Source organism: Opisthocomus hoazin, chromosome 4 (assembly GCF_030867145.1).
Source record: "Opisthocomus hoazin isolate bOpiHoa1 chromosome 4, bOpiHoa1.hap1, whole genome shotgun sequence".
Classification (NCBI taxonomy): Eukaryota; Metazoa; Chordata; class Aves; order Opisthocomiformes; family Opisthocomidae; genus Opisthocomus; species Opisthocomus hoazin.
In genome coordinates, this window is record NC_134417.1 from 11,622,681 (window position 1) to 11,640,068 (window position 17,388).

Here is a 17,388-nt window from a genome sequence, read left to right on the forward strand (position 1 = left end):
CTTCACTCATGATTTCATTTTGCTTTCTCACAGCCGATTTCTGCATCTGCTGCCTACATACTGAGTGAAGTTTGTCGAGACAAGTGTGATGCTGTTCTGCCTCTTGTACGATTATTGCTACACCACCATAAGCTAGTTCCATTTGTTGCTGCAGTGGCAGAACTAGATCTGAAGGATACCCAGTATGTATTTCATGTTTAGTGATGTCATGCCTTTTAAAATTATTCTTAGAGTTTCAAAGGGCTTCATGATTACAACATTGATAAGTAAGCGAGTTTCTTTCATTATGTAGAACTGACTACATTCATCTTTTAATGCTAGTTTATGAAAACATTCATTAAAATCACATTGAAGCTGGGAGTCAGAGTTAGAGCTTGTGTGCTATTTGGTAAAATTTTGTAAAATTTTCTTTGAGCTAGTATACAGCTAAATATAGGCAAGCTAGAAGTCTAGAGTTGTGTCTAAGCACATAGTTTTTATTTTAAATTGTCGTAATTTGGCCACTCTTCAAATTTTACTGAACATTAGATTGGTGCTTAACATTTTTTAAAATGTTGAGAATCTTACTGCGTTTCGTTTACTATGTGACTTAAATGAGGGGTACTCTTTTTCTGCAAAGATGCCTTGTAAGTAAGTACGCGTCATCCTGTGTGCCTTGAAAGTAGCAAGCACAGGAGTTTTTCTAAGTAGCAGTGTATAGCCAGTGAATTTGCACATCTGTCATTAGAAGAGAAATGAAGTAGACCTGAATAGTGGCCACTGAGGTGCCAAGTCATGTCGTGTGGAGATGTGGAAGGGATTTTGTCACCACAGGTTCATTTCAAGGCTGACGTATTCCAGATTTGAATAAGGTGAGACAATTTAACTGTGTAGAAAGAGGTGACTCGTGGAATATAATTTTCTAAACTGCATTTTAGTACACGCATTCCTTTCAATTGTAATTGAACTGTAACAAAGAAAGATTAAACTCAGTCTTTTAGATTAGAAAGATTTACTGTGTACAGCTGGCTCTGTTTTCTGCAACAGCTTTAATGAAAAAAAGCATAACCCTAGACTAAATATGCTTTGGTTGAAGTGTCTGAGTTTTTCTGTGTAGTGTGGCAGTATACTATATTGTAGCTGTAAGATTTTTTTTCTAGCAGGACTACTGGAGGAAGAATTGTCTATCAGTCAGGTATAAGTCTTCATTATTTTGGAATTTTCTCCATTTGTTCTTTCTCACATGCACCGCTGGATTATAACTTACTTTGTCTAAAATTACTTAGGCTTTTCTGTATGGTTTTATTTATGTTCCTGGTTTCGGTAATAGCTGTAATGATATTCTTGTTTATTCTCTTTCTGTTCCAGAGTGGCCTTGCAAGCTGGGTATCTAGATTCTGGAATTTCTGACTGAAATACATGAAAAGATGTTTTTAAAAAATTAGTTATTTAATAGCAAGATAAAGTATTAATTGGATTTTGTAACAGCTTCTTATTTTTTTTTCCTGTTCAAATAAAATCAGTTCTTTTCTTACAGAGAAGCAAATACAGTGTTCAGAGGCAACTCATTAGCAACTCGATGTGTAGATGAAATGATGAAAATAGTGGGGAAGCACTACCTAAAGGTTACTTTGAAACCTGTTATTGATGAGGTAGGTTATGCTACTGTCCTGGTTTTGGCTGGGATAGAGTTAATTTTCCTCTCAGTAGCTGCTCTGTTTTGGGTTTGGTAGGAGAAGAATGTTGATAACACTGATGTTTTCAGTTGTTCCTATGAAATCAAGGACTTTTTCTGGTTTCTCACATTCAGCTAATGAGCAGGTGGGCAGGAGCTGGGAGGGAGCACAGCCAGGCAGACAGCCCACGCTGGCCGATGGGAGTATGCCATACTGTAAATGTGATGCTCGGTTTAGGAATGGGGATGGGCCAGAGGGCAGGAATCTTTCTTGCTTGTTTTCTGGGAGTTCAAATCCTCTCTTGTCGGGGTGTTTGAACTTTTCTGGGAGTTTGATTTTTTTGGGGGGAGTTTTGTGAAATTCTCAAAAATTTGCGAGTTTGGCGTTCTGCAATCACTGTTCAGGGGCTGGCTGCAGATTGGTCGTCAGGCGGTGAGAAAAACTATATAGTTTGTTTTGAATTTCATTATTATCATTGTTATTATCGTTACTAGTAGCAGTATTTCTTTTGTTGCCGTATTAAACTGTCTTTATCTCAACCCATGAGTTTCTGCTTTTGTCCATTTCTCCTCCCCATCCTGCTGGGGAGGAAGCGGAGGGGTGAGCGAGCCGCTGCCCAGTGCTTGGTTGCCGGCCACCAGGTTAAACTGCAACACCTACTGAAACTGTCTTTAGGATATTCAGCCCTCTGGGGTATCCTGTCTCTTTGATGGGCATTCTTTTTACTGCTCCCTGTGTGGTAGTAATGGCTCAGTTGGGGGAATTCTAGAGGAGAGTTAAACTGAGCAAGAATTGGTTACATTTAGCAGGAGGAGGTGCTTTTTGTTATTTGTGTTCCAGATGCTTGAAAATAAAGAGTCAATGACGGTTGCTCCAGCCTCTAACACATTGCGGAGTTTACCCACATGATGCTTTATGTAATTGATCCATGCAAAAAGGCACACACAAAAGTGAGGATGATTATTGCATGCTGTTATGGATCGTTAGAAACTATTTAGAGTTTTACACCTAAATCTAGGACAGAATCTGGTTTTCAGTAGGTGCATTTCCATGCTTTCTGTCTAAAAAATTGATCTCCTGTAGTTTTGTTTGTTTGTTCCAGATATGTGAGTCTCCGAAACCGTGTGAAATAGATCCCATCAAATTAAGAGAAGGAGATAATGCAGAAGTTAATATGGTGAGTTTTGTAATCTGTTCTTCCTAATTTAAACTTTCTCAAAATCTGATACAAAAACATTTTAAAAAGCAGCTCTGTGTCATGGAAAATGAGTAATGTATGGTAGCAGTATAATTCTTGATTCCAGAGTAAACAAAGGAAAAGCTGTATTTTCTTATCCATGTTTATGAAAACAGCAAAGGAAAAGTCCAACGGAAAATGAGACAGGGAGGAGAAACTAAACAGAGTCTTACAGTCTTCCTTACCACTTTATTGGGTGTTGTGATTCCTGATGTTCTGTGCCCAGCATCTAGATGATGCAGTAGCTAATTAGGACTGTTTGTTAACACTTTTTATTGAAGTTTTGCCTGCCACTTCCCTGTTACCAGAGGATGACACGGCAACAGTAACTGCAACAAACTAACATTCACTAGATATGCATGGGAAGTGCTCCTTCCTTGTAACGTGTTGTTTGCAAATTACAAAAAAGGGTTTTAATAGATAGTTGTATATTGCCAGACACTACTTATATACTTTAATGTAAGTGAATATCATTAAACTATCTTTTAACACTAATAATCCCATAGAAATATTATGAGGCTTTTAAATTATGCACTGTACTAAAACATATAATTGAATAGTCAAGCGTTGTTTTGAAAAAAGGAATTGTAGTATTATGTTTGTCTTCAGGAAAAAAACAGAAGCACAAACGTTAATGGTCTGAAAAAATAACCTTTTTTCATGATTACAGGAAAATCTACGCTATTACGTAGACAAAGTATTCCGTGAAATTGTGCGGTCAAGTATAAGTTGTCCTACCCTAATGTGTGATGTTTTTTCTTCTTTGAGGCATCTGGCTGCCGAAAGATTTCCAAGTAAGTGTTCTCTTAAAAACTTCTAAAAATTTTGTTGAGAGTTAAATACTTAAATCCTGCAGTTATCTTATGGGGATTATTAAAATTCTTGCCTTGTTCAAAGCTGTGCCCTGAACTTCTTACTTTGACAATCAGCCATTTTTTTTTTTCTGTCAGTCTGTAAGTTATAGTAAAGCCTTGTGGTCAATCAGCAAGAATTTTTTATTTTCTGATACAAAAATGTAGCAGGTCAGAAACACTGCAAGACAGCAGCGAATAAGAAGTCACAAAAATATGAGGTACTAGAAGAAAAGCACAAGTGATGCAGGGAGTGAGTTGAAAGATAGGTACAATTTGGAAGAACTAATTGGCTTTTTGCTTCTAAAGAAGCAAGATGTAAAGTTGAAAATAAATTCGGTATTTACATCTTAACTACATGAACTGCACTTTTATTTACTGTGGCTAGCACCTTTGTAACTTAAGTGTCCAGCTTTACTGCTTATGGGTAGTTTTGAGGAGGGTGGATAATGTAAAGTATTTAATGCATTTGTAATGTGACCAGTATTAGAACAGTTTTATTCTTTCAGAGTGGTTTTAATATAGGAGTAATGTGGTGGGTCTGAAATACTCTTATACTTCAGTCAGTTAAAATCTGAAATGTCATATAATAAGCTACAAAGGAAGAATATACTTCTCATAATCTGGAGCCTTTCTCTGATTCGTGTTTGTCACTGGAATTGGCACCATAGATTTCTCTAGGTAGCTGTTCTGAAAGGACTGTGTTAACCTCCCAGACAGATCAGATCGAAGCGGTCATTAGAGTAAGGATGTGATCCCACTGTATGTCGCAGTATAAAGGTGTATATATACCCAAAATATTAAATGAGAAAATCGTCATTTACAGCATCAAAATTTATGTAACATCATGGTTTTCTGATGCAGCTCAGAATTGGAGTTGAAGTTATTCGCATGTGTTGACTGCATTTGTTTTGCAGCGTTAATGTATTAGAGTTGATCAGTGATTAGCTTTGCGAGGGAATAAACCTGGTGTTTAAAAGCGACTGCTACAGTATTTTTGTTCTCTTCTGGTTCAACATGCATAGAGCCGTAGTCAGCACTGTGTATGTAAATGCTTGCAATAATCTCATTGTTCCTAGTAGCAAAGCTGATGAGACAGCTTTATGAGAACAGAACTTCTTTTCAGAGAAATAAACCGTCCATTACAAGTAGAACATTTCTTACTATGATCACCTTTCTCATTTCATGCACTTCATTGATTTTTCTATTCTGTTTTAAAAAAATGTCTCCTCTGATGTTATCTTCTTAAGGATTTTTATGTTGACTGTCTTCATTATTTCCTGTTAAGTTTAGTGCATGTTACATTTCATGGTTTTTCTCTGCAGATGACCCTCATGTACAGTATTCTGCAGTGAGCAGCTTTGTGTTTCTTCGTTTCTTTGCTGTAGCCGTAGTCTCACCTCATACTTTTCATTTACGACCTCACCATCCAGTAAGTTTCGTGAAGCTTTGTTCTGTTTTATTCATAACCATCAGATCTGTTTATCTGGGAAGGCATACGTTACCTTGAATGGGTCTGTAACTGGGAAATAAGATTACTAAATGTCTCTAGGTTGAGTTTTCGATTTCATACCTCACCAAAGGAACTAAGACATTTGCAGTTCTTTAAGCATAAAATTTCTCAGTCTTTATGAGGTGTTCTCTAATGATGTAGAAGAGCTATTAACAGTAAAGACGCTGTGCCTTTTTGGGGAATGTGCTCGTTTGTTAGAGTAGCAACGTGACTGAGGCTTCTTTAAGGCATACGCCTAAACTGTGTTTGTTCCTTCCACTGTAGAAGTTAAATACCCAGATGTCACTTTTACTTTTTAAAGAATATTTCTGTTTGTGTCTTAAACAGAGGCTGTAGAGTTATCCAGTAATTGGTCTGCATATTTATTCTGGACTTCTGTAGTTGCAATGGGTTGCCAGATCTTCCATTTTCAGTTTTCAAATTGTCAAGTAGATATGCATTTAACAAAATAATCTTCAAAGACAGGAATACGAAGATAAGAAAAAAATTCTGTATTTTCACTTAAAATACAGAATATGTATGAAGTCATCTGCTCCAGAGGTTATTTTTATTACCTTATTTTATCTACTTATGTGTTGTGCTTTCAAAGGAAAAAAATGTACTCATTCATTCCTTTGACATTATCCAGTTTAAGTAAAAAGATTACAGGATTTTATCACTTGAGGGTTAAACATTTTAAAGGAAACAGCAAGGCCCCTTTCTGTGGCTGTTTATAATCCTGTACTAACATGCAAGCAGCGAGGTAGCAAACAAATTAGGCAAAAGCCTTAAAGACAAAGTTTTAAGTACACTTTGTAAATGAAAATTTCTACCATTTGTCCAGTAATAGTTTATTATGTTTAGTATTAAGTTTTGAATAATTCAGAAGCGTTAGATGTGTAGTAACAATTACAGGATTTGAGGCGATTGAGATGTTTTATAGGTAAAAATATCTTTCTAAGTACTGATACTAAATTCTAGTGGTAGTGAGTAAAATATTAAACACTGAGCAGTAGTTTATAAAATATACATATATTCACAAAGCACAAGTACTATCAGAGTACTGCATATGCATTTCTTGTCTCTGGGTGAAGAAGAAAAAGAATGTCAGATTTACTACATCGTGTAATGTAGTAAGTTTTGTGACAGTCTCAATTTTAAATCAAAGTTTTACCTGGAATTATGAAAAAAATGTGAGTTCTGAATTTTGTTTCTTTATTTTAGGATGCACAGACTTCTAGAACATTAACTCTTATATCAAAAGCCATCCAGACTTTGGGGAGTTGGGGAAGTTTGACCAAAAGCAAACTTGTAAGGCTACTAAAAATTCTTTCTCATTTCATAGACAACATTCTTGGAAAATTTATTTATGTCAATATACCTTTTCTTTCAGTCAAGTTTCAAGGAGACGTTTATGTGTGAGTTTTTCAAAACATTTCAAGAAGAAAAATTTACTGAATCTGTTAAAAAGGTACTATTCAACTACATTTTTTTTTTTAATGGTTGATGCATTTGATCAGTCTTAATTATTAGCAGGTTGTGTTATTTTACAGTTTTCTACCAGAAAGAGAAAGAAAAATTGTGGCCCATTTCAGATATTATTAAAAAAAAATTTTTAAAAAACCCACACACAAAAAAAACCAAAATCTGCACAATTGAATACACAAGTTACACACAATCGACTAAGTTAATTTAGGGTTTTTAAAAAAAAAAAAAAAAAAAAAAGGATAAATTCTTTGAAACAGACTTTATTAGATCTTCTGTTTAGGTAATAATTAAAGAAATGTTGTGTGGCTTATGGGCATCCCTTGTTATATTGTTCCAAGTCCCTGCAATATATTTTCATTTCATCTGTTGCCTAAAGTAATTGTTCTGTTTCAGGAGAAACTGTATATGTATATTTTCAAATTTGCATTTGGTTGTTCTGTGTTTCTGAATTGTATATATTCCCTCTGTATTTTTACTTTAGTTCCTAGATGATGTTTCCTCTACTGAAAGTAAGCAGCCCAGTGGTCTGAGTGAACCAGTACATCTAAAAGAAGGGTAAATACATCTTGAATCTATAACATGCAAAACAGAATTGACTTTACTGTTTTTTCATTAATGCTCACATCAGATTAATGCTCATTAAAATGCTTGATATACTGTAGAAATTATAATTTTGTAATTTGTGAGAAATCTTTGTTAGTTTGCCGAATTAGTTTAAATCAACAGCTGTAAACTTTCGTAACTCATCTTTTAAATACTGGAAAAAAAATTAAAAGCAGCTGAAAACCTGTTAAAGCCTATCTGAATTTCTGTTACAATTCAGTGTGTGCTCTGTGGTGGTTTTTTCAGGATTGTGGAAGTGTATTTTGAAACAACATATTAATTTAAATTAGAAGTGCTTTGCATTCTGTTTAAGCCCAGCCAGCTAAATGTTCTGCTTTTAAAGTAGGAGAAAAAATTACCCTGTAATTGGAATACTTAACAGTAAATGATAGAAAACCTTTAGAAAAATTGAGGTGAAAATCACTCTTTCTAAGAAATGAACTGTCTTTTTTTATGTTGATCAAAAATAGCTGATGAATTAGCAACATTTACTGGGAAAAACTTCTTGTATATGTATGAGAAGCAGGTTCATAGCAAGTACAGATTCTTGTGTGAAACAAGCATCCAAACAAGGAAGAAATGTACTTCTTGTATTTAAATACTATGTAGAAGTGTAGAAGACAATTGTAGTGGATCAACACTTAGTTATAGCAATTTGGAAGCTAATCTGTATGATAAAATCGCTGTTACTCAAAAAAAAAAAAAAAAAGTTGCCAGTGAGTACACTGAAAGTGTGTTGAATACAGTTGGTGTCTACCCTTGCTGTTGGGTCATGTTCAGCATCATTTCGTTTGTGTTCAATTTCTGATCCAAGTGAGGCCAAGTACATTTACGTGCAGAAAGTAATGTTCGGAAGACTAATGGTTGCATTTCATTTGATTCTGTCTTTACAGAGAAATGTACAAAAGAGCTCAGGGAAGGACTCGGATTGGTAAAAAGAATTTCAAGAAACGGTGGTTCTGTCTAACAAGTAGAGAATTCACCTACCACAAACAGCAAGGTAAATGATGTTTATTTTACAATTATTTTTATTTTCTCACTGTTTTCTAAGTGTTTGCATCAGATTTGTGCTTTTTAAAGTGCGTTGTTTTTTTCTTTAGCTAAAGTACATCTGATATGTTGTAGTTAGCTTTGCCCTGATAACCAAATGCTTCTGTCTGATTCATGTATGTTTTCTCCTTAATAAAAATGCACATTTTGAGAACTTAACTGTTGCGGCGGGATCAAGGACTCGACCAATATGATCCATAACAGTCAACTTTATTAGAAGAGAATCTGCATTATATAGACAGCACTCGGTTATGATTGGTCCATATTCATAAAGCATCTATTAATAGAACACCTGTTTACCCGCAGCCAGCCTTGGGGCATCTGTTTATCCACAGTCGGCCTCTTGATGGCCTTGAGGCCTGTGCTGCTACAGACCTATCAAGTCCATATTCAGAGTGTCTGGGTTGCTCACAATATGTCCCTGTTCTTCCAGAAATCCCACACTTAGCCTACAGTATCAGGGCACTGAGATTATGAAACAGTTCGGTTTTTTTAAATTGCTTCACTTATCTGTTTACAATTTTTTACAGATAAAGAACCAATTTTCACTATTCCAATCAAAAACATCCTTGCAGTGGAGAAACTTGATGAGAGCTCCTTCAACAAGAAAAATGTGAGTCAAAAGATAGTTTATATGTAATTCTTGATATGTTCTTTAAATAAAAGATTATAATAAGCCTACAGAGTTACTGAAACCCTATTACTAAACACTTCAGCAAAAAATCTTTTCTGTATCAGGAATAAAAAGCTGTATGCAGTATTTCCAAGTACTCTGAACGTGGAACTTAACCTGGAGATTTGGATCTCTGCACTAACTTTTCTGACTGATTTTGACTTCTGCCCCCCCTTCCCAAATTTGTGGAATGAAACAAAGTTGTCACATTCAAAATGTAGTAAACTGTGACCTTATTACAAAGCACTTTTATGTAAGATTTTAGTAGCATGTATTATATTATTTTCTACTAGAAATGTAGTATTACCCAACTTATATTTATTCTTTTTGATGAGAACTTCCTACAGAACATCAATCAGCCGAGACAGTTGTCTGTGCTCACAGGCTCATTCTGGACCTGTAACATATCAGTAGTTCTGTTGTTTCTTCAATCCAAAATTCTGAGGCAGTGACAAAAGTACAGCTGTTACTTAGGCTGAGAATGGCTAAAGGAGAGACTTCTGGGAGTCTTCCGTTACTCTCAGGAGGTGAAGCATGAAGTCTGAGGTCACATTTAAAGATATATGAATGAAGAGGACAGAAAATGTATCATGTTCTAATTCTTAAAGGACTCTTTTTTGGATGAGGAAGTGGTGTAGGCAGAACACAGGGAGCTGTTTTGGGTGTTTTTCTGCTAAACAGGGCTGTGTAGTAAAATGAAAAAGGTGAACAGTCTTTCTTGTCTCACTTTCTGTCTTAATGTGGCCTTGTTAAATTGCCTGAGCTTTCAAATCTATTTTGACATACTCAAAGTTGCTCAATAACTGGATTTTTTTTACTAAGCAGAATAATGTTCCGTTCCTTCTACAGATGTTTCAAGTACTGCATGGAGAAAAGCCACTCTATATCCAAGCAAATAACTGTGTAGAAGCTAGTGAGTGGATAGAAGCTCTTTGCCGCGTAACGAGATGCAACCAGAAGAGGCTTAGTTTTTACCATCCTTCTGCTTTTTTGAATGGAAACTGGCTTTGCTGCAAGGCTACAATAGAGAGCACAGTCGGCTGTGCTCGTTGCACTGCGTAAGTTGCTTCTCAAATGAAAATACATGTGTTTTGTAGGACAAATAATGTGTGATTGACTATACAGCTTGAAAATCTGCAGCCAAGGCTTTCCCTGTCTAGGTTAGTGAGTTACACTACTAAAAATGTGCCTTACTAATAAGGTCCGAAGTACTGGATTTTACTAAGTCTGCTACTTCGTCAGCCACCATGTGAAATGAAGGTAACCAGCATGTAAATCAGAAATACTGAGTGTCTGATTTCTTTCCACGCAGAATAATAAATTTAACAGCTCAAATTTATTCAGATGCCAAGCTTAATGCAGAAATATGACATGCCTAGGTCATCTGTTTGAAAGAATTGAAATACCTTGGTGCAGAGGGCTCAGCCTGGAATTCTGTCGCTTTCCCTAATGACATTGTCTTGTTTTATATGTTCACTTTTTAAATTTTAACTTCATTTATTTTAAATTCTAAAACACAGTGTACTAAGAAAATAAACTAAATAATCTTGGATGTAGATTCTGACCCATCATTTGGGTTTTGTAGATATATCAGGAAAATTAATAACATTTTATAATGCATTAATGCCTTTCTTTAAGCTGCTGATATCTGAAAACAAATAAATGCTCTTATCTTTTTTAAAAATTAATTTATCCTTAACTGGATAGGCTTCATGAATTATAGACTAAAGATCTCAGTCAGTCCTCTAAAATTCAGTATGAGTCCTACAAGAGAACTGTCTGAAAATATCTGTAATACTTTTCCCACGTTACTCAGTTCATTCTTATATTAGATTTCTCAACAGTTCAAAAGATTCCCATTACTAAATAACTTTCCGTTGGTTTAGTCTTTCTGTTTTTTTACCAGTTCTGGTTTAGGAATATATCTTGTTCTTCTGTTCTGGTTACCTTTCAAGTATAGTAGATGTTAAAAGAAGTGTTTAATTGTAATTTAATAACAATTAACCTTACTTTGATAATTTTGAAATATTTTTATCTTGACATACTGAATAGTAAATTCTATTGGAAAAAGCAATTTTTAGTATTGCTGTATTCGTTGCCCTCAGAACTGTATATGCCTGTTTCTGTAGAACACTTGCAATGAATGCTGAGTTGTATGTAACAATTTGAAGCTGTCTGTGAGTGACAGGTATATTAAAAGGCTAAGTATATTGAAAGAGAATCAGTTTTTCCTGGATTTACTTACATTTTAGTAGAATGACCTATATCGACTACCGGTCTCTTTTTCACCTTTTAGAGATGTTCCTGCTGATACTCAAATAGAGATTGATGGAGACAGAGAGACAGAAAGAATTTACTCACTTTTCACTATCAACATGTCTAAACTACAGAAGTTGGAAGGTACTCAAATAATAATTCAGAAGAATTATACTGATACTATTCAGCTCTAATTCTTTAGGCCCATAAATTCAGTTTGATGTCTTAAGAAGGAAAATAATAGAGAGTAGACACACTGATTATATTTTTGCCATCTTAGTGCTCCGGCATCGTACATTCTTCAGTCGTGTCTTTACAGTAGACCTCAGGCATGCACATTGTTCTAATTGAATTTGCATACCTTTAATAGTCTAAACTGAGAGGCTGCAACTATGGCCGGTTGCTCTTCTGTCTTTGCTTTCCTTTTCCTGACTGCAGAGTGAATTCTATTGAACGTGGCTGGGTTGAAGAAAGCATTGGTCTTCTGTTAATGTGAACAGGAGAGAGCTGGATGCTCCAGATGCTGAACACAATTAGCAGGGAATAAGCCACAGAACTGTAAATATATCTAGCTGATACTGTCTCCTGCTTTGTCTTAACCCATTTTATGTATAAGCTAGAGTAACTTGATGTATCAGAATTTCAGAATCACCGTTTACATAAGAGTTAGATCTGTTTGTTAATTATTGAAATTCTAATTGGGATAATTGTGGTAATTTTTGTAGAGGCTTGCGGAAGTATAGCAGTCTATCAAGGTCCACGGAAAGAACCAGATGATTATTCTAACTTCACAATTGAAGATTCTGTAGCGACTTTTCATACACTTAAACAGATAATAGATACAGTAGAAAAGCTGAGTGAATCACATGAAAAATACCGAAAGAAGAGATCATCTAGTGCTAAATATGGTAGTGAGTAAGTATCTTATGTAATTCTGACATACGTAAATGTGTATGTTTAAAAAAATAAATCACAGAACAAGGCCAGGCTTGTTGAGGTAGAGGTAACTAAGCTAAAGGTAGATTTAGAGAGCACAAAGACATGGAGAAGATAAGTTACCTCATTTGTATTAATGCAACTTTTTACCGGTTGTTACAAGAAGTTCCTCCAGTGTGGGGTTCATCTGTATTCCTGTTGAGATTCCCGTAAGTGGATACAATGACTCTGTTGCTTCCTTGCAACTTAACACCTAAAGTGCACGCAAAATTTGTTAAATTTATTTATTATTTTTTCAAAATTTCAAATTTCAATGAAGAAATAATTAAAATATCAAGTTGTATAAAACTGTAAAAGTTACACTGCAGAAACATATCTTTCGTGCAGTATATTTACTGCTTGTAATTCACTTGCCATACTCGATGATAAATACTGTTTCTGGTGAAGTTAAAATAAATCTGTTCTTTGGAGTACATTGTTGTTCCGGAGCAGATTCTTTCAGTTCTCTTCAATCCTGGCTGGTATCTGTGGAACACCACTAGCAAGTTTTCTGATTTCTTGTTTGCATCAATAAGGCTTAATTCACTGGAAAAAAAAAGGAATACTCAAACCCCTATTTGGTTTGCCTAGGTTAGTATTTGACCCAAGTTGTTTAGGAAAACATACTTTCATTTAGAGGTCTCACATGAAAGCACATGAGGCTTTCCACAAATCATGAAATTTCACAAGTAGTGGTAGAAATTATGCAAAAAATACAGGTTTGCTTAATAAATTAAAAATGTATGATGAGAACTAGAAAGCAAATGTTAGCCTTAAAAATATTTATGTATTTTTTTTTTTTCTCCAGAGAAAATCCAATTGTTGGAAAAGTTTCCTAACCAAAAGAAACTGTGGCACACTTGGATGAAAAAAAGAAAGTGGAAATGTTCTTGAGTGTTTTGGGGTTTTGTGTTGTTTTTGGTTTTTTTTAAATTCATTATATACATTTTTACAAAGTATTTAAGAATGAACATAAATGCTGGTTGTGTTGACAATCTATTTAATATTTAATAGAAAAATATCAACTTGGAAATATAGTCGTAAGGTTTATTCTCATTTTACTGAAGAACTTGAAGTTCCAGGTTCTTGAAGTAACAGATGTGAATAAATCTAAATGTTGTTTTGCCATTGTTGTCTTATTGGAAAGAACTTTCTAAACAAATAAGCTTTTTACTGGAAGAAAATCCACACTGCATTTGTTGGTTGGATTACATCTCTCAATATATACACTGCAAACTTGCATGAGTTTACCAGGAGTGCCTGCCCTGCTGATAAGGATCTTGACATAGAAATCCCAAGATGCTAAGACATGGAAAAAATCTGAAACTTCACACTCAATTCATTTGACTTTTTTTTCTTGTCTTAGGTGTTGTTAGGACTTGATTTATCTACAGCTGAAGTCTTACAAAATCATGCAGTATGCTGCAAACAATCTGAACAGCAGATACCAGTGTTAGTTATGTTTTTAAGTACTAAAGAGGAAGAAATCAGGGAACTTATGTTGTACCTCTTGTTTACATTTGGGGTGAGTAATATATGGAGTAACATTAGACCACTATCTGTTTTCTTTAGGAATCTTTAAGGTACATGTATTTTCTTAATGTAAAAAGAAATGCAGGGTAGCAACATTCTTTTTAAATAAATTTGCCTACAGATAGAAAAATTTAAATGTGAACATTGTAGTTAAGTACTGATCAATTTTCATCATCCCATGTATGATTTTATTTCCTTTTTTTAATAAAAAATAATAACTCGGTCCAGCTCACCTTTTGACTACAAATCTAATAAATAATGTCTATTATAATCACTCAAAGCACTTTAGATATCTGGACTATCCCAGATTATTTTTAGATACTTTGTAGTATCTGCTTGTTATGATCAGTTGAATGATCAACATTGTTTTGTCTTCAAGCAATGCTTCAGTGAATATTTTTATATCTTTAGTTATATGGATTCATATTTGCCACTTAACAGTTTTAAACTGGCATTCTTGTCTTTAATAAGATTAATTTTTGCTCACTTCATCTGAGAAGTTAGGTTTATGCTGAAAGAACATATGTGTATATAACCAGGAAGAAGCAAAGGTATTACTGTGGCAACTTGGCTTTGTCAGTATTAAATACAGCGGTACTCCTTGGGATATTATTTTTAATAATAACTATATGTGATACTTCTATTTTTGGAGCATTTGCTATGGGGCCTTTTGTTGTTGTTTTGTTGGGGATTTTTTGGGTTTTGTTTGATTTTTTTACAATCATGGTTTGGCCAAATTCATTAGGAATGTAACTTAGAATGGAAATTCACAATGCTCAAAACTGTAAGCTGTTTAAATTACTATACCTTTATGATACTGTTGTAGGGAGGCTTTCTGTAATAGAAGCAAGATGGCAAGACAGGATTGAAATCTCTTCTGGAATTAATGTAACTTGTTAGAATTAACTATTTGGTTTAGTTCGAGTCAAACTATTTCCAAGTATCTGGGATTCAGTACTAATATCTGCAACGTCACAATCATTTAATCACCTCGACTGTTCTTGCCTTTTCCTTTTTTTACACATTTGATATATTCTAAGGGATTTTCATTTGCCAACAGTTGAAATTGGGCGGGAGGGAGGGGAAAGGGACCACAGTAAAGCCAAGAAATGCGTTTTGCCAAGGTAAAGTGGGTCTGATAATAAAAAGCTGCCATTAAAATTGAATGTGGTTGAGTGTCAAAGTTAGGTTTTGCTGTATATGGATTAACTCTGTGGCAAAGTGGCTGTTCCTTGGAGCCATTTTCTGTTGTTTTCAAAGTCAGATTTATGAAAAATTAAATTGTATACAATTGCAACATTTTTAAAAGAAAATGCACTTTTTTTGCTTTGGTACTGGAATATCTTTGACGAAAACAAAGGCCATTGAATATTTGTGACCATTAAGATTCGATTTCTCATTTTATAATGTTTTAAAATGCAGTAGATGTTCTAGAATTTAATTAGGTACAAGTAGGGTGATTAATAATAAAAGTTGCCTTCTTTTGATTAGTTTAGAAAGATGTTGTTCAGTAATTAGTTGTTAGGATCGTAAATTATCATTAGTTTTAATTTGTATCATGATGATGTATTGTTGAATGTATTTTTATTTAAATTTTATTTTCTTATCAAGACATTAAAATGTTTTGTAACATTGCTTGAGAATAACTCACAAATAAATTACAACAAACTTGAGATACACTGTGTGTTTATTGTGAAGCCTGGCTCTTTAAAATGTTAGCATTTATCTGAAGACTGAATTAATCGGGGTTTCCATACAGGAGTTGGATATAAAGAGATAAATCTAATTGATGTGGGAGGAAAGGGAAAAAAAAAGAACATCACACAAAAAAACAGACTGAAGTTGAGGGATCTTAGTGGTCATCTGCAGCATTGTTACATGCTAACTGAGATGGATGGTTGGCGAGAGAAGTGATAATCGTTTAGCATAACAGCGTGCATAGAAGCCTTATTAATTTGACAGTTTTTAAAATGTTTGCAAAGACCAGTCTGATGTATAGAAGGATATCTAGAACTATGTTATTAGTCTTGTATGACTAATTTTTTTATTTGCTTACTGATTTGTCTTTAACTGTCCTGTGTACCAGTACCAGCTATCCGATTTCTCAAACCTATTTTAAATACATTGCGTATGGAAAAAAATAGTCTTTACTCTTCTCAATCTTCTTTCTTTTTCATGTAATCTGGGTACTTTTTTTGTTACCTGCTTTCCCCTCCTATGCTTATGGGCATTTTTTGTGAGATAATTTTGTACAAGTGTGTTTTAATGTCTTGGTGTTTTGTTTCCTTGTACGGAGAGCTGACCTGTTGTCCTCTGTTGCTGGTGTGGAAGCTCCTATTAGTTACAGTGCAAACCTCCCAGCCACTTTGGAATTAATTTTGGTTAATTCTGAGGTAAGCTGTATTAAGGGCCAGTTTGAGTGGTCGCTACGTTCATTTGCAGAGATCAGAAAGCAAAGGAAGTTAAAGATGAAATTGGAAGTACAGGACAATTTTTTTTTTTTTTTCAGGATTCTGTGATGATTATAGTAGAGTGATCTATACTTTTCATGCTAATATGCTATCTGCTCTAACCGTTCCATTAAGCTGAGTTTTCTCTAAACCATGACATGAAAAAGGCATTTCCATTTTAGGTCTGCAGTGTCTGTGCTGATCATGCTTCCACATTCTGGGCGAGGCTCGCAATGATACATGTATAAGGCCTCTGTAGCCACAAAGTTCTTCCTAGGACTCTGGATTCCTGGAAAATCAGTGTGCTAGTTCCTCTTACACTTCTATATACATCTTTGTCCCCCATCATACATACAGACAGAGAACTATAGTGAGACAATGCATACTTACCACCTATATATAAGTGAGCATATATATTTATCTTCATATAGTCTACCTGTAGACTATATATAGTAAACAGAATCAGTAATATATGTAAAATTGAGTGTTTACAAGACATTATCTTTAATTTCTACTCATTTGTGTGTATTTTAAAGTACAAAGTTTGATGCAGTATTGCTTCTAAATAGTGTTCCGTATTGAAAAAAAATTGGGGCAATAAGCAACAGCTCCCAGGATCAAGTGAGAGCAACTTCCAGTAGAATGGACAAATGCCTACAATTCACTGAAGGTTCATACAAATAATTACAGAATCATATTTAACTGATGTTTAGATCATTGATGCAAATTAAATAAACCAGAAATCTTTTAATAGCAATAAGGAGACTGTATCAGTGTTACTGCGTTCAGCTGTGATGAGACTACTGCTGGAATACTTTGTCTATTCCTGAGATTCAGCAATATAGGCAGCTGTTTAAAAAAACAAATTCAGAGTTTGAGAGTAGAGTTAGAAGAACTGGGAATATAGACTGTAATTTATCTAAATTACTTAGTTTAAATATGTAAGTTTAAAAAGTCACTTTACCTAAATCAGGGACAAAAACTTGATAATCAGTTGCTCTGCAATCAGAATAAGATTTAAAAGATCCAGTGGCTTCAGCGTTCCAGAAATGCATATGCTTTGTGAGAGTGGTTTTAAAAAAACAAAAGTGATAGACAACCTAGCTGAATCGCTTAAAAAGCAAA

At 34.5% G+C, this 17,388-nt stretch overlaps 1 protein-coding gene across 3 annotated transcripts in view; it reads left to right on the plus strand.

Moving 5' to 3' along the window:
- Positions 1-14,884, plus strand: part of RASA2 (RAS p21 protein activator 2) — a 53,845-nt gene extending 38,961 nt beyond the window's left edge. For all 3 annotated transcript variants that reach the window (XM_075417979.1, XM_075417981.1, XM_075417980.1), the window contains 14 exons: positions 34-182; positions 1,517-1,631; positions 2,758-2,832; positions 3,563-3,686; positions 5,069-5,175; positions 6,460-6,546; positions 6,629-6,706; positions 7,205-7,278; positions 8,220-8,326; positions 8,907-8,989; positions 9,899-10,107; positions 11,346-11,449; positions 12,031-12,220; positions 13,089-14,884. In XM_075417979.1, coding sequence (XP_075274094.1) covers positions 34-182; positions 1,517-1,631; positions 2,758-2,832; positions 3,563-3,686; positions 5,069-5,175; positions 6,460-6,546; positions 6,629-6,706; positions 7,205-7,278; positions 8,220-8,326; positions 8,907-8,989; positions 9,899-10,107; positions 11,346-11,449; positions 12,031-12,220; positions 13,089-13,119 — 1,533 coding nt within the window. In that variant the 3' untranslated portion in view covers positions 13,120-14,884. The remainder of the gene's footprint in view (positions 1-33; positions 183-1,516; positions 1,632-2,757; positions 2,833-3,562; positions 3,687-5,068; positions 5,176-6,459; positions 6,547-6,628; positions 6,707-7,204; positions 7,279-8,219; positions 8,327-8,906; positions 8,990-9,898; positions 10,108-11,345; positions 11,450-12,030; positions 12,221-13,088) is intronic.
- The last annotated feature ends 2,504 nt before the right edge of the window (positions 14,885-17,388 follow it).